We start from the raw sequence: 23886 nt of genomic DNA, 5'->3' as shown, positions 1-23886 counted from the left end.
GTTATTGTCAAGAAAGAGAAAGAAAAGTTAAGGGAAAAAGCTACCACTTTTCTCCACTAAAAATATAGGAGAAGTAACTTCCCACTTCGTATTAAATAGGAAGATGGAATTGACATCTTGAATAAGTAACAAAATAAGATTATATATTTTTAATACAATTTTTTAGAGAAAAACAATCAAGGCTTGGCATAATATGTAAACAAATTGAAGAATAATTGAGGGAATTCTAAACTCTAAATCTACCCTCTAAATTAGCCTACATTTATATAAGGATGATTTAAAACTCATAATATGTAAATATGGTAACACTTAAAAAAAACTCATAAAATAGTTCTTATCATTTGTTAAATACTATTGATAAAGATTTTATTGATTAACATAGAAACTAAACTGTAGTTTTTAAAAACACATGAACCAAATTCACAGTATAATTAACCTTTAAAAATATTTAAATTAGAAACACAAGACATTGCACAATTCAAGAAGAAAATAGCATAGCATAATTAAGATTTCTAGAAGAAAAAAAACTAATATAGTTTGTACTATATGCCTAAGGTTAAACCAAATCAATTGCACATTCTTTTATGATTATATCCATAAAAAAATTTCTTACCATTTGAAAGAGTTAAGTTGATTTTGAATTTGGCAGAATCAAAGCAAATAGGACTCGATCAAGCGCTTAGAATCAAAGAAACATGGAAAGAAAATAATGCAGTTTGGTTAGGGTAATTTTCCACCTTTGTGATTGAAGAAATAAGTATATAGAAATCGAAATATCTTCCAGAGTTCCCCCAAACACTTCAGCTGAAAGCTGCATCTCATGAAGTTTTAATTTGGGATATTAGCTATGTCTGTTGTTGTTTCTTCTGAAGTGTTTGGAAGGGAACTCAAGAAAACACCAAGTTTATTTGGAATTGCTTTTCATTGAACTTAATTCAAAGTGCAATAAGTCATGCATTTATATAGAATTATAAGGGAGAAAAAGAGTATATGAATGAAGACTCAACTATGGGATAGATACAATATAATGCATAGAGTCCGAGACAATATATATATAACACTTCATGGAACCATACCCACCACTTGCCACACATGATAATAAAACCCCTTTTTTTTATGCCTTTCCTTATACTTTTTTTTCTTTATATCTTTTCATGGAAATTGAAGCAAACTCCCATCCCTTCGAATCTCTACTTTTAACTTTTTGTTTCCATAGTAACTAAAGCAAACTCCATTTCTAAAACTATAGAGATGAAAAGATATTGATCATATAGAAAATAGAATTCTTAGTTAGCATAATTATCACTTTTACCACGTGCATTAAGTGAATAAATAACAAAAAAAAAAAAAAGAAAAAAAAACTGTCATTAATTTCTACCTTGAACCATAATTAAGAAATTGTGAAGTATCTCAAATTACCAAGGTACATAAATGAAAAAACTACATGAACAATATCTCAAATTGCTTCTGAGAAAAAAAAGTCATTCAGTGCCAAGCTCCCAGGGGATGAATCTTCAGTAAATCCTAAAATTTTCAGCAATCTTTGGAAATAAACCATCCCTAAAAATCTCTAAAAAATGCAGGTTCTTTACCTGATCCCTCGTACATAGACATGTGCATCAATACCACTGACATCTTGAAAGAAACTCCCTACTGCATATTTAAACCTGAATTATTGGTGCACTTTATGTCAAACAAACTCGGATGAGATCGACCACATCTTCCATTTCATGCTCTACTACTAAGAAAATTTGGGGAAAATTGAAGAACCTACTGACTTGGACAAATCAGCATCAAAACGCATCTATTCCCTCTATGATGAACTTTGCTCCATAAATAAATAAAAAAAAATAGAATTGCATCATCAAATTCATCAGTCATTTGATTTACTTGGCTGGAAAGGAACAACCGCATCTTTAAAGACAAGAAAAAAATCCATTATAGATCTTTGGGAAGATATTTGCGCACTCACGGGTTTTTGAACTAGCAAATCCACTTTATTTGCCAACTATGTTGCTAGCACCACCAGTAGAAAACTGGACTTTAATGTCGATTGGGCTTTAATTTAATGTCGGTTTTCAACCGACATCTTTCATAGTGTTATTAAAACCCTTTAATGTTGGTTGGAGGCTTTGGTGTCGTACTACTAGAAAAAGAGTTTTAATGACACTACTAATCAAGACCTTGTGTCGTGAAAATAAAAAAAGGGTGGGGTGAGGTAAAGTTGAAAATAAAAATATGGATTATTTCTTAACACAATTCTATTTTTCTTGACACAATGTTTGTGTCGTTAAATTAACGACAAATTTTTTGTGTCACTGCAAAATTTCCAAAGAAAAAAGCCCCAAATTTCAAAAAATTTTAATTCCCTCTCTCACGCAATTAAAATTACATAAAAAAATGCTTATTTTCTCTCTCTCCCTCTCTTTACCAAAATCTCAAAAAAATTGCCGTCGAACGAAATTTCCCAACTGCAAAACACTGTGAAGAACCCTTGCCTTCCAATTTTCTGTCACCCGTCGTCGTTAATTCAGTGCTCTCCAGCCACTGTCGTCATTGACGCCACAACAAGCCTTCATCGTCGAACCTACCAATCTAGCAACTGCCATTGAATTTTGGGTCGCAACACCGTCTAAATCAAGTTCGTCGTTTGGTGATTCTCCTATGGCACAAAATCTTTTATCGTCTGGTGCTTCATTCCAATAGTGCTCCTTATTGCTAGTTCGTTTCCTTCACTCTCTTTTCTCCCATTTGATTTTTTTTTTTGGTTGAAATTTGAGTTATTTGATTGCTATTTTGAGTCCTCCAGTGAAATACAATAAATTTGTCATGTTTGATTGCTATTCTGCCATGCCATTAAGTTGATTAAATCAGGCTATTTGAGGAAAATGCAGATACTATTGTATACTATTTTGAAGTTATTTGGTTTTTAATTTTACTTTGCAAGACTTAGATTAGGAATTAAGTTGTTTAAAAAATTTTAGGATCAATTGAGAATCTGTGAACTGTGCTCGTATCGTAGAACTGCAGATTATATAGAACCTTAGCTTGTGGGATCCAGATTTTTATGTTTACTAACTTGGATAACAGTCTTCCTTTTCCTTTCTTGAGTTCAATAAAGAGTGAAGATTCTTGTTGGGTTTTATGTTCTAAACTCGTAGATAGTAAATATAATTTATTTACCGTTATTTCTTAATAAAATGTTGTTATTATTATTTCAATAAACGTTATTGATTATATTATTAGCTATGTCTTAATAACCTAAATCCAATAAATTAATATCCTAAGTTGTTTGATAACTCTTGAATCGTATGTAGAGACATATAAGGATCAACGTTCGAGATCAACTTAAAAAGTCTATAGTATAGAGATAATGTTGGATACCTTATCCTGGTAACACTATGGATACGGCTCACTTTGTATTTGATACAAAGGCAATGATCAAACATGTTTGTGTAGGTGACATGTGAGTAGGGGTATCTTATGCAATGAGTTTGCATAAGACCGAATCACGAAATAATAACCACGAGATGTAACTTCGTTAACTAGTTGAGTTTCTATTTCATAAGGATGACTTAGGTAACTTAATCTTAATATATCTTGGGTGTATTATAACTTTTTGTTTGCGATGGATTGTCCTTTAATTTGTACGAGTGAGAGTGACCGGATGAATTAAGAACACATATTAGTTCAGTTGTATGTATTTTGTCACTTATGTGTGCAAAAGTGAAATTAACTTTTCAAACCAAACTCAGATCATCAAAGCAAACATTAAAAACAAAAGCAAACAATTCAAATTACAAAAACTTATGCTTAAGCTATTGGTCATTCGTCTCTCAAAATCACCATTCGTTGAACATGAATGAAGTACATTGTCCAATACTCTTTTTAACGTAACCATTCTTTCTCTAAGCTTTTTATTTGTCCTCAAATTTGTATACTCCTTTTATTCTCTTCTCGTGACAAAATATTGAAGTACACTACACTTTCGAATTGCTGCGAGAAAAGATTTTTCATGAAAAATAAGTATACTACAGAGTCTAAAAGACTTCTGCTATGTTAGTATCAAATGTAATTGAAAGTTTTCATTTTTGTCCCGTTAGTGCCAAATTAAATCGAAACTTGAAAGAATTCGTTGAAATGCTAGAGAGATTCAAACTGATAAAGTATAGTCCATGGTCTAATGATTAAAGTTTGTCATGCTTATGAGTTATATAGTAGGTTAATTTTTATAAATATAACAAAATATCAAAATATTTACGGTTACAAAATTAAAAGGTTCATGAAACCGGTAGAAATTTTTCATAAATTTCATGTTTTCTCTTAATATTGTGGACGATTCGTCACTTTTTTCTCTCATTCTTTGCGATTTATTCATTTTCTCTTCTAAATTTCTTCAACTTCTCTTCAAGATTTTCTTTCTTATATTTTTATTCATCTTTTTTTTTCTTTCTTTCTCTCTTATAACTTCTCTTCTAGAATATCAAAATTATTTAAATATCACTTTGATCTGATCTATATGATTGCTTGCTTAGTCAACACAATTGTATCGTTTAGATTTGGAACATTTTTTCTATCATTAAAAAGAACTACATGATCGCATATCATAACCGTTTAGAAAAAGAATTACACGAAACATTTTTTCATTGTTAAAAAAAACTATATGATCATGTATCATGCTCATTTAGAATAAGAATTACATGTGCGAGTATAGTCGATGTTGATACTACCTACACAATTATGTAGGAAATGATATATAATCATATATCATAATCGTTTAGAAGAAAAATTACACATATTTATGTGGCTGATTAATCGAGTGTTGACTAAGTCATTTTGTTATATTCACATTATGGGTGCATGAGTATTTTCTGTTTTCAAAATTGTTCTATATAGTGTAAATATTTTATCGATTTTTTACATTTTTTAAACAAATCACACACACACATATATATATATATAAATTGGATCTCTCCATTATCACATGAAAACTCTCGAGCCACAAGGAAATTGTATATATATATATTTAATTGTACTATTTGAGGGAAAAGTCATTCTTAATTATATATAATTATTGTTGGAAAAATTTATTTAGAGAGTAGAGAGTTCTATATATATTCGTGGATGTGATGAGAAAAAAGGGTATATAGGGGTGAGTGGGAATATAGCAAATTACTACAAATTAATTAAGGATATAACAAATCTTTATAAGAATTGCAAGTATGACAAATTTTAATTAAATTTCAAGATAAAAGACGAAAATACGCCCAAATACACTTTACTTATTGTCTTCCATCTTCCACTTTCTTCTTTTTCTTCATATTCCGATTTTCTTTTTCTCCACAATTTTCTCTCATTCTCCACGATTTTCTCCATTTTTCATCTTCACAATTGTTTTCTCCATTCTCCATCTTCATCGTCTTTTTCTCCCTTCTCCATCTTCACGACCGTTTCTTCTTCATATTCTTTGTGATTTTCTCCTATTTTAAGATTATTTCTTCTCTTCGCGATTTTCTTCCATCTCACTTTAATATTTTTTTAGATGTGATTCTTTCCTAAAATTTTACTTGATCCAATTTTTACAATTTGATTTAATTTCATCACTCTAGGTTGATTTTGTTCAATTCAATTGATTTGACTGGTACTTTTATATTTAAAAATGTGTGGGAATAGAGGTAGTATTACACTCATAACATTGATTAATCATAATTCTGAATCGTTGCAATATATATATACACAGTTTATCATCCTAGTGTTACACTCATAACATTATAGAAGATAGAGTCTATCAATAATTGACTAATATTAGTGATGACCTAGGATACGAGTCTATTATTGATAGACTACTATCAGCGATGGACTAGGATACATATCTATCATTGATAGACTACTATCAGTGATGGAGTAGGATATATATCTATTATTGATATACTACTATCAGTGATAACTTAGGATATTAGTGATGGTCTAGGATAGGGTTTAATATTCGTGATGATTTAGGATACGAGTCTATCATTGATAGACTACTATCAGTGATGGACTAAGATAAGAGTCTATCATTAATAGACTAATATCACTTATGGATTAGGATAAGAGTCTATTATTGATAGACTACTATCATGATAACTTAGGATATTAGTGTTGCACTAGGATACAGGTCTACCAATGATAGACTAACATCACTATGCTCATATTAACTAATCCAACTAATAGTCTATCAGTGATAATTTATATTCATCAATATTTTTAGGAAAAAAATCTCAATTTCTTTTAACCTAAAATTGTAGAAGTGATAGAAAAATTCTTAATATGCTCAATTTCTATGAATCCTCAAACTAATGAAGTACAATACAAGTGAAATTGAACACATTTTTAAATATAAAAATATTGGCAAAATCAATTGAATTGAACAAAATCAAGTGATGAAATTAAATCAAATTGTGAAAATTGGATGAAGTAAAATTTTAGGGAAGAATAAATATCAAAGTGAGATGAAAGAAAATCGTGAAGAGAAGAAATGATCTTAAAATAGGAGAAAATCACAAAGAAGATGGAGAAGAAACAATGGTAAAGATGGAGAAGGAAGAAAAAGACGGTGAATATGGAGAATGGAGAAAACAATTGCGAAGATGAAAAATGAAGAAAATTGTAGAGAATGAGAGAAAATGGGGTAGAAAGAGAAAATTGTGAAGATTTCTTTTAAAACAAGGGTGAGTTTGGAATAGTTTAAAAAAGAATACAAAATTTGCTATATTTACAAATTGTTTAAGAAATTGCTATATACTTAATATTTTATGCCAAAAAGATTATTCATTATAGAATCTCTAAAAAGAATTATCATGCAAAAAAGAAAAAGCTTTTGATGGTTATTCATGGCCTTGAAATTGGTGTAAACTATTAAGCGATTTTTCAACTTTTCGTTAAACAATTGTTCAACTTTTATTAAGCGATTTTTCATATTTTGCAAGCGATCTTCCAATTTTTTAAATGGATACAATCAATAATCCGTAACATGTCATAGAACAAAGGAAGCCCAAGATACTAAACAAGAAGATCTTGCGAAAATAGTCTCAAACAATTAGCCAATAAAGTAAAGATCTCACTCTCAATCCCCCCACAAACTACAAATTTAGAACTCTTACCACAATTAGCAACCAAACTAGAATATTTCTATAAATCAGAAACTAGGTGAACTTGAAAACTCAATCTTAATTTCTAAATGTTTTGATTTATTTTTTACATTGCAAGTCAACTCGTAATTTGTTAATTTTCTGAGAAGTACTTCAATAAGATTAGAAATATTTACAGAACTCAATAAACACATTTGAAACAGTTGGTTTGTATGCTTTTGCCTCAACATAAAGATAAATGTAAAGTTCCAGTGAAGTACAAAAATAGTTGGAACAATTAACAAACTGAGAGATTAATTGATGAAATTAAAATAACAGTTAAAACATGAGGAAAGAGGAAAGATTAATTTAGTAACTCTTATTTCAATTTGATCAATTAATGGATGAAACTAAAAGTTTTAAGAATAATTCACAATTTAGGACATGAGAAAAAGGTCGGGGGAATAGTGTATTGGAATTGCTAAATTGCAAGATTAAGAGGTCGCAATTAATCAAATGGAATTCTTAGACAAGAATAATAGAATGATGTAAATTTCAACAAACCACTTTTTTCCATTTTATTAAGAGCTCATCCAACATAACATACAAAAGGAATAACGTTACTTCACCTTCACCACACAAACAAACCAATAACATGAGGGATAAAAAATGAAAGAAAAATGGGATACCATTTCTACAACCATAATCAATACCTAACCCACCTAAACACACACGCTAAAGGATACGATTAAGCAGCATAAAAAATCATAGCTAATGCTGTGATTTGTGGCTTGACGAATTGTATCCGTACATTCATTTTCCTTCACGTTAAGGCTAAGGCCGATGGTATACGTATTTTGTTCGAGGATCTACAATCAAGCCCTTCCCTCCATTTACTTCTAAGTCGTGCCTGCATTTATCACACAATGAGGCGTCTTAATTTTTCTGAATTGTAATCTTCAAAAAATCTCAGGACTATGCTTTAAATTTGTGAATGTGCACAATTTCCCTAAGGAATTCACCTTTAATTGAATAGAAAGAACTAAATCATTGTAGAAAAGGAGTTTAAGGTAAACATTAACTCACTGAAATACAAAGTCGGGGATGGTCAACTGCTCACGAGGAACGTATTTGAATAGCTGCAGTAGCCGATCAATGTATACAACTTTGTTCCATACCTGGATATCAGTTATTTAACACTTAATCTCATTCGGTGCATTTAATATCAGAGGATTACAACATCAACAAACACAAACCTACCACATTATCCACGAGCAATTGCATGGCCAATACTGCAGCTTTCAATCCAAAGGTTGGGTGAAGAACATATATTGCCTATAAAGATCATACAGATTGATAAGAAAGATGAAGGCAGATTTTTGGTCTGCAAGTACTACGTAGTGGAATAAGTTGGAGTTCATACATGGAGGTTACGCTGGTGTTTTCGGCCAAGAATCTGCTGCAATCTCTTCATCCATCCCATGTCTGGCCGACTAACAGTATATAGACCATAAACATGGTCAGAGAAGTTGGATAACATCCGGATATACATATATGATGCACCATCAAGAACTGAATGCACACAATTAGGTTTTCATTATGAAGGTCAATAACAGTCAGCTCCAAAATGGGCATTTTTCCAGTATGGCATTTCATTTAATGATGGATTCTTAAATTTTATATTTTTTGAAGTTTGAATTCAGAGCTACAGAATTCTTTATCAAATATCAAGAACAGCATTTCTGATGCATTCAAATATTTCCCATGACAAGGTGCAATGTAGAAAGTTACATTTACACATCTGTTTAGTTTCCACAAAGAATAATAGCAAATAGTGGTTGAAGGTGGTGACAAATCTAGAATTGGTTCAATAGGCCAAAGGCCCGTGGCTTAAGGAAAAGACGATTGAGAAGGTTGCAATACGGTTGTAATCTTGTAACTGTCTGAAATGGCTAGAGTTAACAAGAACCACTGATCAAATTGTATTGGAGTTTGAGATAGGATGGTCCCTCTTTCTAAGGAACTATTTGAAGTGTTGGAGGCATCAGTGTGATTGAAGATGAGTATTGATTTCACATGCAGTAGAGATCCTTCAAGCCTTTCTATGGCATTTGAAGGGAATATTGAATTGGGAAAATGAATTACAGTGGTCTACATGTACCAACCTCCATAAAGATTTTATTTTGTGGAGATTCACCACTTTGCCGTCCTGTCAGACTCATGATGTATGACAGGGTACATTCATATATCTAGTTCTTTTGAAGAATCTTCTCAGAACCTTTTTATTGATAAATTGCACTACCATCAAAAAGAAAAGAAAAACATCATGGCACATCCTTGTTTATGGACCTAGACTTGATGAAATGGGTCATTGAAACAGAGAAATGTGTTTACATAGCATCTCCTTTTGTAGAAAGCATTGTCTAAATATTTGTGACAAAGTAACGAGGAGGGTTTTCGAGCATGATATTCTAAAAACTTCTCATTCTCTGTGTTTTTTATGTGGATAATACGTTTGTGTTTCAATTTTAAACAGATATCATCCACTGGAGCAGGAAATCTAAGTATTGTTTAGCTTTTACCAAGTTTTGACTACAGATTGTCAAGGCTTTTAAGACCAACGGTATGTTTGTGTAGGTTTGAGTTGTAAGGCCAGGTATTTAGGGTGGTTTGTACACTCTAGCTGATATTTTTGGCTTGCTTACTTCTTTAGATTATGCAGTTCAATCATGACTTGGTTCAAATTTTTAGTTTTCTTACTTCAGACTTGCAAATTAATCAATGAAAAATTATTTTCCTTAAGAATTGAAAACCAATTGAAACATCCTAAACATCAACGCAATTAATCCTTAAGGTATACCCGCATGATTTTCCAAAAACTCTTCATTGTCTAGACTTGTTGCTTGGAAAAAAAGTGTTTCATCCCACAAATCCTTGCTTGCTTAAAGAGTAAATAGTAAATAATAAAATAGATGGTCACTTCAAGAGATATTACTGCACTTACGGCTGCAAAGAAGCTGCTGAGTGGAAGTACACTATTGTATAGGGCTTCTGTATTAATGGCTCAAACTCCTGAAATTTAAAACAAATCCGTACATAGACTGAATAATATCATAGCACAACAAAGAAATGATGTGCAAGACTAATTATTGAAAAATATATCATTCTTATTACGACAATATTCTACATTATTTAATGTTAGAACTAATTGAATGAACAAACCAAAAAAGTATCAATTGATGAAAGGTTTGTAAATGGACCACACCATAACGTGCAAAAAAAAAAGCTCTCATTTTTTTAACAATGCCCTATGATAACTTTTTTCCAGTTACTCTTACGTCAGTGGATACTCTATACCTTCAGTATCTTGAATCGTTTGTATATTGTTGTTCCCCAAGTGGACTGTCTTGAAACATGTATATATCCAAGATGACCCAACTTAGATAAGTGCTAAATATGTACCGATTATCACAATACTACTTTCTTTAACAATTCCCTTACATCATAATCTTTTTCTGATTGCTCTTACCTCCATGGATATTAAATACCAGATGAATTGTCTTTAAAAAAAGTACCAGAAACAAGCAATCTAATTGAATTAATGAAATAAGTTTAACAATCAATGTACAAAGAAATAAAAAAGGATTAAAAAAAACAACACAAACTGAAAAGACAAACAGCCATCCCTAGGTGAATTATCTTGAAGTGTGTACATATCCAAGATGACCTGGCCTAACTATGAGCTAAATATATCCCAAGTGTTGTGTCACAATACTATTTAAACATCAGGATACTACTCTTTTCCCTGTGGCGCTAGAATCTTACCAAATCATGGCCAACCTTAAGGGTATCTCTATCCCCCAGCATTCTTTTAACAATCGTTTTCCTCCATCTGACCATACGTGAGTTCTCTCCACCTCAAACCAAGCTTCTTTTGCTTACTTCGCAAAGCCAACTTCACGAAGCAATCTTGAACGTCAACCCAAACTAAACTAGCTGAACAATTGAGAATCCTTCTGCTCATTGTCAAATTTGTCTCTACCAGGCCAAGACCGTGCATACCTTAACTTGCCTCCACAATTCCCATCGCCCTTTTGTGCATTTCTTACCTTTCATGAGTGCAATCAACTTTCATCCTCTTCAGGCCAAGACCCACAGTGTTCAACATTGCCGCTACTCTATGCCAAGATCCTTCCGTTCTATAGTATTATTTCTCATCATCTTGATTCTTGACCACTCAGCTGTCCTGTCCCACTTCTACATAATGTGAGGACCTAACAAGAAGGGGTTCTAACCTTTAACAAGGTCAAAACTAGCTTACAAGACTTACTGGGTACTACTAGGTGAGAGATCAAATAATTTTTTAGAGTTATTCCTTTTTGCACTGATAGATTTGGATAGCCTAAGATTTTCATCTTGGATAATGTTTCCAAGGTGCAAAGCACACTCTGTGGTGACAAACTCTCTTAATTTCTTTAACCCAAGAAGCGAAAAAAAAACGTCAACTTACTGAGTTAAGGGAGGTGCAATTAATAAAATAATCAATAATAAATTAAATAAATATCATTAATAATATAATGATATAAAACAATAAATATTATACATGAAAGTAACAAATAAAACTATTGAACTTGCCACCACAGAAAAAAGGTGAGAAGTTATAAACGAAGGAAAACAAAAACAAAGCCAACAATATTTGTTACGCAACTGAAACTGGAGGCTTACACCCTCCAAACCTCAAAGGCTTAAGCAGAGAGGTTGTGGCATGGGCGTGTCTCTTATGCTTCAAATGATTTTAAAAGTATCAATACACCACTACTAATAATTTATCAAAGTACGATTGAGAACAATTCATACTTGCATCCTTATAAAGTATGGAAGCTTTGGAACAATCTATAGATTGTCCAACTGTCCTCGAGCTCTAAGAAGTTCATCAATATTATATTACAAGGTCCATATCAATGTTTGAAAAATGGGTGATTCTTTGTGTTCTGTGTCCATATAATCATGCTTCTAAGGAGTCTCAAGACAACAATCTAAAATGAGAAACAAAATGCATAATATTTAAGATTAAATTAAATTACCTTTACAACGTAGAGTACAAATCGCTCAAGATCAAGACAACGCAGTAGAAAATGTGCTCCCACAACAACCATAACAGGGCGACCCTCACTATCAACTCCACCACGGTAACTGCAATATATTGTAAATAAAGGCATCTCAAGCTAATGATATTTTCAGAAATAAATAAATCTCTCTTCTGGTTTTTGCAAGCTTTTAACTAATTAGCCTGCCAAAGAGAGACATAAACTTAAACTCAGTACATTCCATAACGGGACACAACATGGTGTTTCTATCGTAGACACTTCAGTTAGCCACTGGCACATCAAAAATCTAATGAACACTTTCTTAAAGTGTTCTCTCTTACCAAGCAACTGTAACAAAACCTCTCAAAAAGTAGTGAATAAAGAGAGATAAATAAGTAAACACTAATTGACCTGAAGATCCAGAACTCCGAGAGCAACTCTACTTGGATAAATGATTTTCACAAAGGAAGCATAAATTAATATATCCAAATTCCAAGGTTCTACGATTTTTTCCTTGTTTATGTCCATCTCACCTTTTGATTGTCATTTCAGACCATTATATGCATAAAGACATGAAAACTAGCAAGAAACTTGATACTCACACTATTTTCATCTCCGCAATTTCAGAGAGATTAAGAGAATTTGCTTTAGCAAGGTATCTTGAATGAAGTGAATATTCTTCGGCAGCAGATAAAGGAGGTCCCCCAAGGTCACCAAATCCAAGTATTCTACCATAGTTCCATCCAGTCTGCGCCTGGGCAGTTTTTTCCCATTGTTCCTTGCGTCTTTGATCGGGGTCTTTGATTAAAGCCATGAAAGCAGGATCCAAGTATGAATCCAAATATGATGAGTTCCTAAAAATACCAAGCACTATCAGTCAAGTTAAAATACCTAAACCAGAAGCAGCATAGATTGAGGAGATTCAATCCCAAGGATTTTCAAAACAAAACTATTTGAAAATAGAACAAATCATAGGAACCATGATCTTTTTTTTGTTAAAACAACTTTCATTGAGATTAATAATGAAAGGTACAAGGGCAAAGGAGCCCCATAATGACCTCAGATTATGAAAGGGGTCCAACTAAGCAAAATTTGACAAATCGTATAGTTACAAAACTGCTTCGAAATTAAAGCCCAAAGAGAACCATAAAATCTAACCAAGGACCATACTCTCTCTCTCTCTCTCTGTCCAAGGACCATAGGGTTCACTTTTTCTGGGCAATGAAGGTAATGCCAATCCCCACCCGTCAAATTGTCTCCAATGATACTACAGTTAATTAGTATGAAAAAAAAATACAAGGGTAAGATAGCCATTTCTATTGCTTTTTCTCTGGTACAATTCCCTCTTTTCATTTCTAATGGCCTTTAAGATAGAAGGTACTACCAAGTAACAACTCCGAAGTGTAGCAAAATGATGATTATACAGTAGGATTAGATAGGAAGGTGAATTTTGAAAAGTAAAATTCGAGGAAAAAAGTAACAAAAAAAATTATTATTTATTTTTTAATATTCTTAAGATCTAGCAGACAAAATGATTGACATTAACGATTGAACCGGTGTCAAGGGGCTTTAAAACTTGAAATCTTTCATTGAAAGTAGAGTGGCAGAAATTTTCTATGCTCGAATCAGTTTGGGTCTTTGATGGTTAGTTTAGCGCCAATGTGCATCAGTTACTAAGGGGGCCTTATTTATCAAAAAAGCCTTTTCTAATTTGGGTTAATTTGATAAAAGCGATCCTAGCAGAGATATGGTTTGAACGTAACCAACGCATCTTCCATGATAAAAAAAGGAATTGGGTTGACATCGTACAGATTTCTAAAAGAAATGCAGCAGCTTGGTGTTCTTCAAATGCAGAATTCAAAGATTACTCCATTCAAGACATCTGCCTCAATTGGACCGCCTTCATCGGATGAGTTTCATTGTAGTTTCCCCTGATTGCCAATTCAGAATTAGTGCTTTTGTAGTTTGGATGGGTTTTATATGTATTTCTGCCGTTATGTTTGTCACTGTGCTGTTAACCTAACTCACTGTTACTATTTTATATTTGTTCTGATATTTTAGAAGCTTTATAATTAGGCTGATGTAATTAGTTGACTGTTGGGTTTTAGTATAAAAACCCTTAGTTTGTCATTTTGTTTTTTTTCAAATAGAAAAATTCCAGAAGAAGATTTTTAGTTTTCTTTTACGCGTTTTCTGTCCAAGAACACAGACACACACCAAATACATCATGTTGATTGTTTATGTAGATGACATTATTCTTACAAGTAATGATGAAGCTGAATTGAACATGTTAGAGAAAAGGCTTGCTGGCGCATTTCAAATCAAAGACTAGAATACTTCCTAGGGACGAAATTTGTGAGATCCAAAAGTGGCATGATTGTGAATCAAATTTAAAATTGAAGGCGGCAAAAGATGAGAAAGTAAAAGATAGGGAACGATACCAAAGACTTGTGGGAAAACTTGTTTATTTATCTCACACGACCAGATATTGCTTTTGTAGTAAGCATGGTAAGTCAATTCATGAACTCGCCAGGACAGGCCCACTTTGAAGATGCATATAGAATCTTGAGATATTTGAAGAGAACTTCAGAAAATGGCATATTGGTTAAGAAACACAACTATGTTCAGGTTGAAGTTTACACTAATGTTGATAGGGCAGGAAATACAATGGGTAGAAGATCTAATTCTAGCTATTGTTCATTAGTTGGAGGTAACCTAATCACTTGGCATAGCAAAAAACAAAATGCAGTTGCCAGAAGTGGTGCAAAAGCAGAATTTAGTGTTCTGGCACATGGTGTATGTGAAAAATATGGATAAAAAGATTATTAAAAAGCTGTCAATAAAAGACATACTTAAACCAGCTTGAGGAGAGTGTTGGTTGTAAATGTGTTGTAAAATCATTTAGGATTTTATTTTATTCTTATTTGGATACTTTCCTTTTTATGTATTTAGCCTTTCTCCTATATGAGAAAGCTTTGTATCTTATGGTTAATCAATAAGAATAAAAGATATTCCATTCCATTCCATTCAAATCTACAAAAACAGATTAATGTCGTCAAATTCATAGCAACTCTGATCAATTTCATCAAATTTGTGGCAACTTTTACTCGAGTATGCAATTCACATAAATCTACCAAGAATGCAATATTTTTTGAAAAGGATTGTTATATTGCATAAATCATTCCACTAACCTCCGTGTCAACCTTACATCACTAACAGGAGTATCATTAAGAACTTGGGGAGGCTTTGGAACATTCTTTTTGGGTAAAGATTTTATCCTTATTTTCCGCTCGTCTATAATGGTCTCCCCATTCTCATCTCCAACATCTGCAGGAAGCTTTGATAATGCAACTTCTTCCTCGTGTTTATCACGAGGAAAGTACAGAGGAAGCAACCTGCCTCAGAACATACAAAAGCAGATAGAATAAGTCCAACATGGATCATTATATTTAATACACCATGAAAAACATAACCTCCAGGAATGGCAGGCCTCAGTTGCCTGAGAGTTGAGTACCTCTTGTATATTTCTGTATCTACTGATGATGTTGTACAAAATACAACCGCTTTAATTTTATCTCTCTGCTTCTCGAGAAAACGGCGCACAGTTCCTAAACAAAAAAAAAGAATTAAATGGGGGATAAGACGTAGAACTTTTCTTTTCTTTCCTTTTTCTTTTTTTTTTTTGTTACAAGATGTTAATTAGAGTCCCAACATAGTTCATCAGACAATCGGAAAAGCTACTTTGGTTGGATATCAAGAAATTGATCAGGTACAGAGTTGTATACAAAGATTTTCGTTAAAGGAACATTTGACATCTCAGATAATTTAGTTCGATCATTATGCTGATCTAAAGAATGCAAGTTGGTATTTGGTAACAATCATAAATGGTGACAACTAGATCTAAATGACCCAAACTGGCCAACCATCAAAGAAAAATAATAAGATAAGTGGTTGAAAATTTATAGCTGGCATCCTGTGCAAGTCCTCAAGCCCAAAAACATAGTAGGTCCGAACATACAAGGTAAATTGGTAGTTAATGGAAGCCCATAATTTATGAATGTACTGCACGGAATTTGAAATCAGTGGAATAGAAAAAAATATAAACAACTTAAAAAGGAACGTGTAGTTAAATATCTCACTTATTGCTACGTGTGCAGCAGGTTCACGGGGATAGTTTTTTGCCTCTGTATATATACAACCCATAGCAATGCTGCATTAAATGCCATTACCATGTAAGTTAAAAATACCAAGATTCATTAGATGAGCAATAATATGGAGAAAATAGAATGTAACATCAGGAACTCAGCTACTTTCACAACCTCTGAAGCCCATTTTCAATGAGAAGTTCAAGGCAAGAACGGTAGCAATGGCTCAGAGCATTCTCTGCAGCAGTATGGTATTTGACAGCATATTTTGGACCAACAGTATGTATGACCTTTCTGAAAGAACATGGTAAATATCAAATTGAATTGGGAGAAAAATTAACAATAGTGAGGATATAGGTATTCAATCTGACATCCAAACATCAACTACATACTCACCTTGCTGGAAGGTCATAAGCATTAGTGACTTTTGCCATTCCTGTGCGGCAACCACCCTTCAGGAAATGAAAGTGTATCTAGTGAGTCAGATTTTGACATTCTTATTTTCCAAAGAAGTGCTATAAAAGAACTTTTCTAACAATAGTAAAATCCATATTCCATTTGTCTCCAAAGTATTTACAGTTATCTTTTTTTTTACATTATGCATCTGTTAATTTTTGGAAATTTTCAAGGGTAAAGCAATAAATAAAAGCCAAACTGAAAAATAAATAATTGCAGGCGTACAAGTGTTCCACATTCATCCAATAGACCAGGTCCTGCAGCAGCATGCAAACCAGGGCTGCTGTGCGCTTCATCCAAGTTCTGTATAATGTAATGTAAAATCAGAAGAAATTGCAGATATATAAAGTAGTTACCTATTTCATTGTAAACTTAACCAAAAAGAAACATTCTGACTTACAAATCATTGATTATCTATAACAAAACTTCATAACTTTCACCAAACAAGCTTTTATTTAACAGGTTTTAAAATCTCGTTTCTGTTCAAAAGAAAAAAAAAAGAGAAAAAAGAAAAGAAAGAAATTGAATATGCCACAGAACCCCATCATATCTACAATTGCACTGTACTTTTTTAAAAAACGGATACGAGCCTCTTTATATTAAATTTATTAATAAAAAAGACTAATGATCAAAGTACAAGAGAATTACACAAATGGCAAAAAGAGTGATCACAAACAAAAGTACAGATGAATTGAACAACAAAAACAACACAACACAAACAAAACCCTGAGCAAAACAGTAGAAGAATAAGAACAAAGCAAACTTAAAAAACTTTCAACAAGAAGCCCAAAAACAGCTGTCGATTGCAGAATAAAAACTTCAAAATAGATAGGAGGAAAACACCAAGGGAGAGCAAACAGCCATGCAGCTTGTAGTTGAAAAAATATGCCTCCTAAGTAGTCCTTAAATCTTGAGTGGATGACTAGAACCAGAGAAGAACACTAGAAGGCCAAAATAATAGAAGTATCCCTCGAACCTCTCGTGATCCACTAAAACAGTCTTCAAAAATAAATGGCTGAAAAAACAAGATCAGGTCTAAAATCTGTACTCAAACCAAAATAATTCCACATTTCTCAACAATGGACTTCAAGTGATCTGGAATTTGGCAGTGCTGAGCTTGTGAAGGAAATAAAGAGGCATGTTTCTCAACAATTAAATCCTCCTCTGTCTAAAACAAGGTACTAAAAGATCAGATTCTAAAGGATACTTAATGACTGGTCACCTTCTCCGCTGTCTTTGGCAAATGTTCAACTTCCTCGCTGCTCACACTAAAAGGAGAGTCGAAATCTTATACACTCTTCTTTTTCAATGAAGACATTGGAGTTAGGAGGAGAGAACCTCTTGAAAAATTTACCTTTGAATGAGGCATAGAGAAAACTGAGTATTTAAAAAAAAGATGAACAGAGCTCTGAGAATCTGACTTGTTAGATTGAGAAGGGGCTTGCAAAAGGGCACAATTTGCCTCCAAACAATCAGGGTTCTTATCCAAAATCAATGTTTCTTTTGTAAACTTTTTTTAAGGCCTCCTTTACCACTTTCCTTCTAAGTTTCTAACAAAATGCTTTGGGAAAGTCTTGAAGAAATGTGGGAGAACCTTGTCTTTTTTATGTTTTTTAGACTTAGCCTTTGAACTGTTTTTGGTCGAAAAAGAGAGGGAAAAAGAAGAAAGAGCAGCGCAGGAAGAGTTGGTTGGAGCTTTTCGGAGGGGATTTTGGTGGGCACAGAACCGGCAATGGGAATGAAAGCAAAAAACTGACAAAGTTGAGGGAAGTGACCTCCTAAGGGAGAAAGAAAGAGCGGAAAAAGTGTGGCCACACTTAGACTGACCTGCCTTTCCATCTGTACTGGAACTTACAATTCCAATTGGCAATAAAGAATGCTCAACTGTAGTAATCTCTTTCCTCTCTAAAAGCTTCTCTTCGACTTCCCCTGCATTTTTCCTTTCACTTTTGAAGAATGTTTTTCTCTCCTCTTTAAAAAAGGCTCTTTAATGGCCCATGACTCTTGGGCTTCCTTTTGAGGGCTTACAACGAATAAGGTTTTTCGCGCCAAGAGGATTTGCGAACCTTGGACTACTTTCAAAACTGAGTTTGATCGTTTCCCCGTGATTCTTCCATCGTCGGCAGAAAGAAAGCTATCAAGGAGTCTATAATTAGAATCCGGTGGGTTCCAAGCTATCAAGGAACCCAGGAAAATTTCCAAGAAATGCATTCACATCTTGTTCGTTGATTTTGGTTTGTAATTCTATCCACATTTATTTGTTGAGTGGTTTTACCATCAATCATCATACTCTAATTTTGCGCATCCAGATTACATTCATAATCATCACTATATGGTCGCATGTGGCATGACCTATCCATCAACTAGTTGCACAACTTGGCTCCAAGTTGATGCCAATCTGGAGTTTGGCCTTGCAGATAAAGGATTCAATCAAGAATCCAGTTGTTGCTTTGACCAATGATGATGACATTGTGGAGTTACTTGAATATTTGAAATTTCTACTCTTTGTAAAAAATTAAAACTCCTTCAGAGTGGAATGGTAAGATTTAATATTATGCTTTGTTTCTATAACGCCTCCAAGGCTAAATTTTCTCATAACCAGAAATATTTGCCGGTACTTCTTTTCATCTTCCTCAATAACAATTCCTATTCATCCCTCAATATTCTAATTACACTCTAGCTCTAGTACATAAAAATTTCCAAGTATATGTCTTGTAACAAAAGATCCTTCATCATTAGATCCAGAAGCAAGTGATGATCTTCCCTAGCTCATAATAAAGGTAAATAACTATGTATTTATCCTGCATAACCACCATGGGCTGGCTTGGTGGTCAGTAAGGGTTAGGTGAACAATAAAGGCCCTAGAAACCTACCCAAGATTTAATATGTATAACTTACTTTGGCAACCAAATATAGTAAAGTCACATGGTTATTCCATAAGAATTCTTAAGATACACACAAGGTAGCTCAAACACTCATGGATATATCCTACTTTCTCTTTATCTCATACAACCAATTGTCATTTCCAGCATGCTCTTTTATTCTATCTTTTCTACAACTACTCATGAAGTCAATTGACTTGGTTGGTGCGAACAATGTTCAAGACGATATTTTCTTAGGTGATGATGGTATCACAGCATTTGAAACTTGGTAACTCTTGAAGCACTTGAAAGTCAACACTAATGGAGGATATCTAGCTTTCTTCTCCTATCTCCTTTACAATAGACCAATGTCTTTTCCACTTCCTCACACACAACTTCCAATCCACGGCTAAGTTAAAATGTTGCTTGAGCTCAGGCATTTAGTTTTTGGCTCCTTGGTATTCGCATCTGTTAAATTTGATAGTATGGGGTTCCATCTCAAAACCAATTGGCAATATGAGAAGTAGCCCATCTACCTTATATGGAGTATGAGTCCCCTTGGTTTTTCCAATGTGAGACTCTCAACTTCTCCAATATGCCCCCTCAAGATGGTGCCTCTTTGGGTTCATCTATCTTGGACCGAATACCCGTTCGAGTTTACTGGACTCTGATACCATGTTAAATTTGATAGTATGGGGTTCCATCTCAAAACCAATTAGCAATGTGAGAAGTAGCCCATCTACCTTATATGGAGTATGAGTCCCCTTGGTTTTTCCAATGTGAGACTCTCAACTTCTCCAATATGCCCCCTCAAGATGGTGCCTCTTTGGGTTCACCTATCTTGGACCGAATACCCGTTCGAGTTTACTGGGCTCTGATACCATGTTCAATTTGATAGTATGGGGTTCCATCTCAAAACCAATTGGCAATGTGAGGAGTAGCCCATCTACCTTATATGGAGTATGAGTCCCCTTGGTTTTTCTAATGTGGGACTCTCAACTTCTCCAATAACATCATGAATATCTTGTCAAGAAACTCTTGGGGGTAAGAGGACCACCATCTAGTTACATATTGCTAATGAACACAATTGCACACAGGCAATGTGATCCCTTGAAGTTAGTTAGCCATATTTCACAGCATGTAAACGAGGCACTGGTTTTCTAGTCAATTAGGCATGCCAAACGTTAATAATCAACGAAATTCCAATTTCAACTAATTTCCCCATTAATATATCCTATTTCAAATGATATGACATTAAATCTGAACGAGATAAAAAGAAATTGTTGTGTGATAATTAGTACGCCCTGATGTAGCCCAAAACCAAAGAATTGAAATTCTTGTTCGAAATTGATTTCCCAGCTTACATTACATCTAGTTTTTTCTTCTTCTTTTTTCTTCTTCTATGTAATGTACAAAGTTCTGGTTTTTCCTTCTGAATTCTTTTGGAGCTATTATTATAAAGTTCACGGAACTTTTGGCATCGGTTTACTGTCTTGGTGTATGAGTGACGATTTTCTATTTAAGAAGGAAAAGAAGAGGATAGAAAGAAGATTAACTCTCACCTCGTTCGTAGAATTCACGACAGCATCTACCTCGAGATTCCATGGATTCCCCCTCCAGAGATATATTTTAGAATTAATTTCATGATCTACGGGAAATCTCGAAACGACTCCATTGGTCCCACCTTCGGCGTCAGATGGAGACGTGAGGGGATCAGGAAAGTAAGAATTAGAGAAGGAAGGATCTTCGTTAACGAACTCCAATGAAGACCTATGTTCTGCATCACTCCAACGTGGAATTTGATCCAAATTTACAACATAATCCAGGCTATCTGTTGTGGTAGTTGTGGCCGCAGATGTAGCCACTGTCCTGTACATTTTAACAACAACGCAACCAAACCCTTCGAAAGCTCAAAAATCGAAAGGTCGTGCAAAGACCCACATTCATGAGAGAAATCCCTGAAACAAACGAAGTTCCATAGACAATCAGGAACAAAAGAAACAATCCACAGAAAATCTAATAATAAAGTATAAGAAAACCTGTTGCAATTTCAAATAATTCCATAGAAACGAAAACGAACCGGATTTCATTTTGCAACCCTAACCTGACATTTAACGAAGAAGAAAAAGGAAATTGAATGGAAGAAATTCACAAAAGGAAAAAATGATGATGAGAGAAAGATTAACAACCTGCAAATGCAAATTCCTATGGAGATTTCAGAAAGTGTTCTTCCTTTCTCTTTTTTTTTTTTTTTTTTTCTTTCTTTCTTTTTCTCTGAGGGACTTTTGTTGTTCTTCAGATAAAAAATTGCAAAAGAAATGTCCAGCGAATTTTGATAAAATGATGAGCTAGCGAATATAATACGAATTGGGAGATAATTCCGACTTTAATTGTCCAAAAATGTTTTTCTTTTCTTTAATGGTTTCTTTTTGTCTTTTTCCATCCCATGTCGTTCCTTCCATTTCACTCTCCAATTGTTTTCTACCATTTTTAAAACCAACCTTAAATTTAAAATAGAGGTTTTCTTCCAAAATAACAAATACGACACCGTTTACGTTTAAAAAACTCACGTTTTTGTTTTTCCCAAGCAATCTCAGTCAAAATCGAGATTTCATGTTTTGTTTTTAAAATTCAAAATCAAAGTATGTTCAAATTACTAAAATACCCTTGTTTTCACGAATATTTGACGTTCACTTTCATTAAACAAGTTTCTCATTCTGGCCGAGTTTAAACGTTTTGCTCTTAAGATTGACTGATTTTTGTGTGGCATACCTTATGAAGTTTTGAATCTCGACTCGTGTAAATGATGAATCTCGGTCAAGATTGATAAAATTGTCCAAAGATTTGTTGAATGAGTCGAGGTCTTTTGCGTTTTATTTGCATTATGTGAGGTTCTCGGTGTCAATTTTGGTCGAGATTAACCTAAAATACATCACAACATGCATGTAAAACCATATTATCATGGCATCCCGATGCAATGTAGCCCGAAGTTTCATTGTTAATTCATGTTATTCTAGGACGAGATTGTCCCGAACTTTAGGACATATTATTGATTTTGTGTTTGTTATGTGTGTTTTCTGTTTGGCATATGCCTCTTGTCACCAAAATTGGCAGCGGAGACTTATTTGCAAACTTGATATGTTATTCATACTTAGCAAAGACTATCTTAAACATTAAAACAAGTTAACACCTAGGGAAATGTATATATTTAGGAAAATCGTATTTGAACATTAAGTTGGTTTTCAATAACCCTTGTGCCATCACATATTATTAAGAGAGGTTGAGAATAACATTACTAGCTTTAAATTACTATGTGAGATGTGTCCTAGGTTCAGGCGAGGGGAGAATCTCAGGTCCTTGTAATGAGAAATGATTGTGTGATAATGTTAATCATGTAGAATCCTTGTGATGGTTGGGTCGTGTTTGATGTGATGAAATCCTGTGATTGTGAAGTGACAAGCTTATTTATATATGTTATGTTTTTATATATTTATGTTTGCGTTTTGGCATTAGTATCACTCATATCTGAATTGTTGTATTCCACAAAAGGTGTTTCTTAAACTCATCACTCACTAAGTTATTTACTTACGTTTTAAGAGTCATACTCTACCTGAAAACCTACAAGCTTGTCTTGCGAGACGCAACGTAACTTGAGTATCTTGACACGTTAAACGCCAAAACACTCAGTCTTTGAGGTTCTTAAGTTTTTCTTAATCGTTCATTAACTTATCTTTGATCAACTTGCAACTTAACAAATACCTTTAGGCAATAACGTACAAGACATAGTAGATAAACCAAACTAACACTTTAATGAACTGCAACTAGGCATTTTACAATAACTTTACAAACAAAAACTTAAAATATTACAACTTCAAATTGAACTAAACACCAAACAACCTTCTCACCCAGTAAAACCTTTAGCCTTCTTCACTTGGCCTTAAAGCTTGCTTCGTGGAAGATAAATTTTGAAAACATAAGTCTAAGAAACTCATCGAAGTTTTTAAGAAAAACTTTTTACAATTCATTTTCACAAATATCATTTAATATCATAAATTGGAAATATCAAATACATAATATATCAATTCACATGACACACATTAGTTACCAAACATTCCTTACACCAAGGATCCAAAATCATTATCTATGTTAGGTCAAAAAGCTTTGCATTTAGACTATTGTAACAACAACATTCGAGAATATATAAATTTATCCTTGTTGCTCAGATCGA

At 33.5% G+C, this 23886-nt stretch overlaps 1 protein-coding gene across 3 annotated transcripts; it reads right to left on the bottom strand.

Moving 5' to 3' along the window:
- Positions 1-7653: 7653 nt before the first annotated feature.
- LOC101209942 (protein GDAP2 homolog) lies at positions 7654-22008 on the bottom strand. Of its 3 annotated transcripts, XM_031885545.1 has the most exons (16): positions 21848-21996; positions 21739-21762; positions 21221-21616; positions 17023-17100; positions 16738-16793; positions 16516-16635; positions 16336-16406; positions 15711-15804; positions 15388-15591; positions 12799-13050; positions 12194-12302; positions 10114-10181; positions 8533-8602; positions 8370-8444; positions 8196-8287; positions 7654-8019 (listed from the first exon to the last, which is right to left on the bottom strand). In XM_031885545.1, the coding sequence occupies exons 3-16, from the start codon at positions 21533-21535 to the stop codon at positions 7944-7946; spliced, it is 1680 nt and encodes a 559-aa protein (XP_031741405.1). In that variant the 5' UTR covers positions 21536-21616; positions 21739-21762; positions 21848-21996; the 3' UTR covers positions 7654-7943. The 3 variants fall into 3 exon arrangements, with proteins under 3 accessions (XP_031741405.1, XP_004143794.1, XP_031741406.1); XM_004143746.3 differs by lacking the exon at positions 21739-21762 and having other exon boundaries at positions 21848-22008; XM_031885546.1 differs by lacking the exons at positions 7654-8019; positions 8196-8287; positions 8370-8444; positions 8533-8602; positions 21739-21762 and adding an exon at positions 8660-8681 and having other exon boundaries at positions 21848-22008.
- Between the last annotated feature and the right edge of the window lie 1878 nt (positions 22009-23886).

The sequence above is a fragment of the Cucumis sativus genome, chromosome 5, assembly GCF_000004075.3.
Source record: "Cucumis sativus cultivar 9930 chromosome 5, Cucumber_9930_V3, whole genome shotgun sequence".
Lineage (NCBI taxonomy): Eukaryota > Viridiplantae > Streptophyta > Magnoliopsida > Cucurbitales > Cucurbitaceae > Cucumis > Cucumis sativus.
Note: the sequence above shows the minus strand (reverse complement) of the source record. Positions and strands in the feature narration are given on the sequence as shown.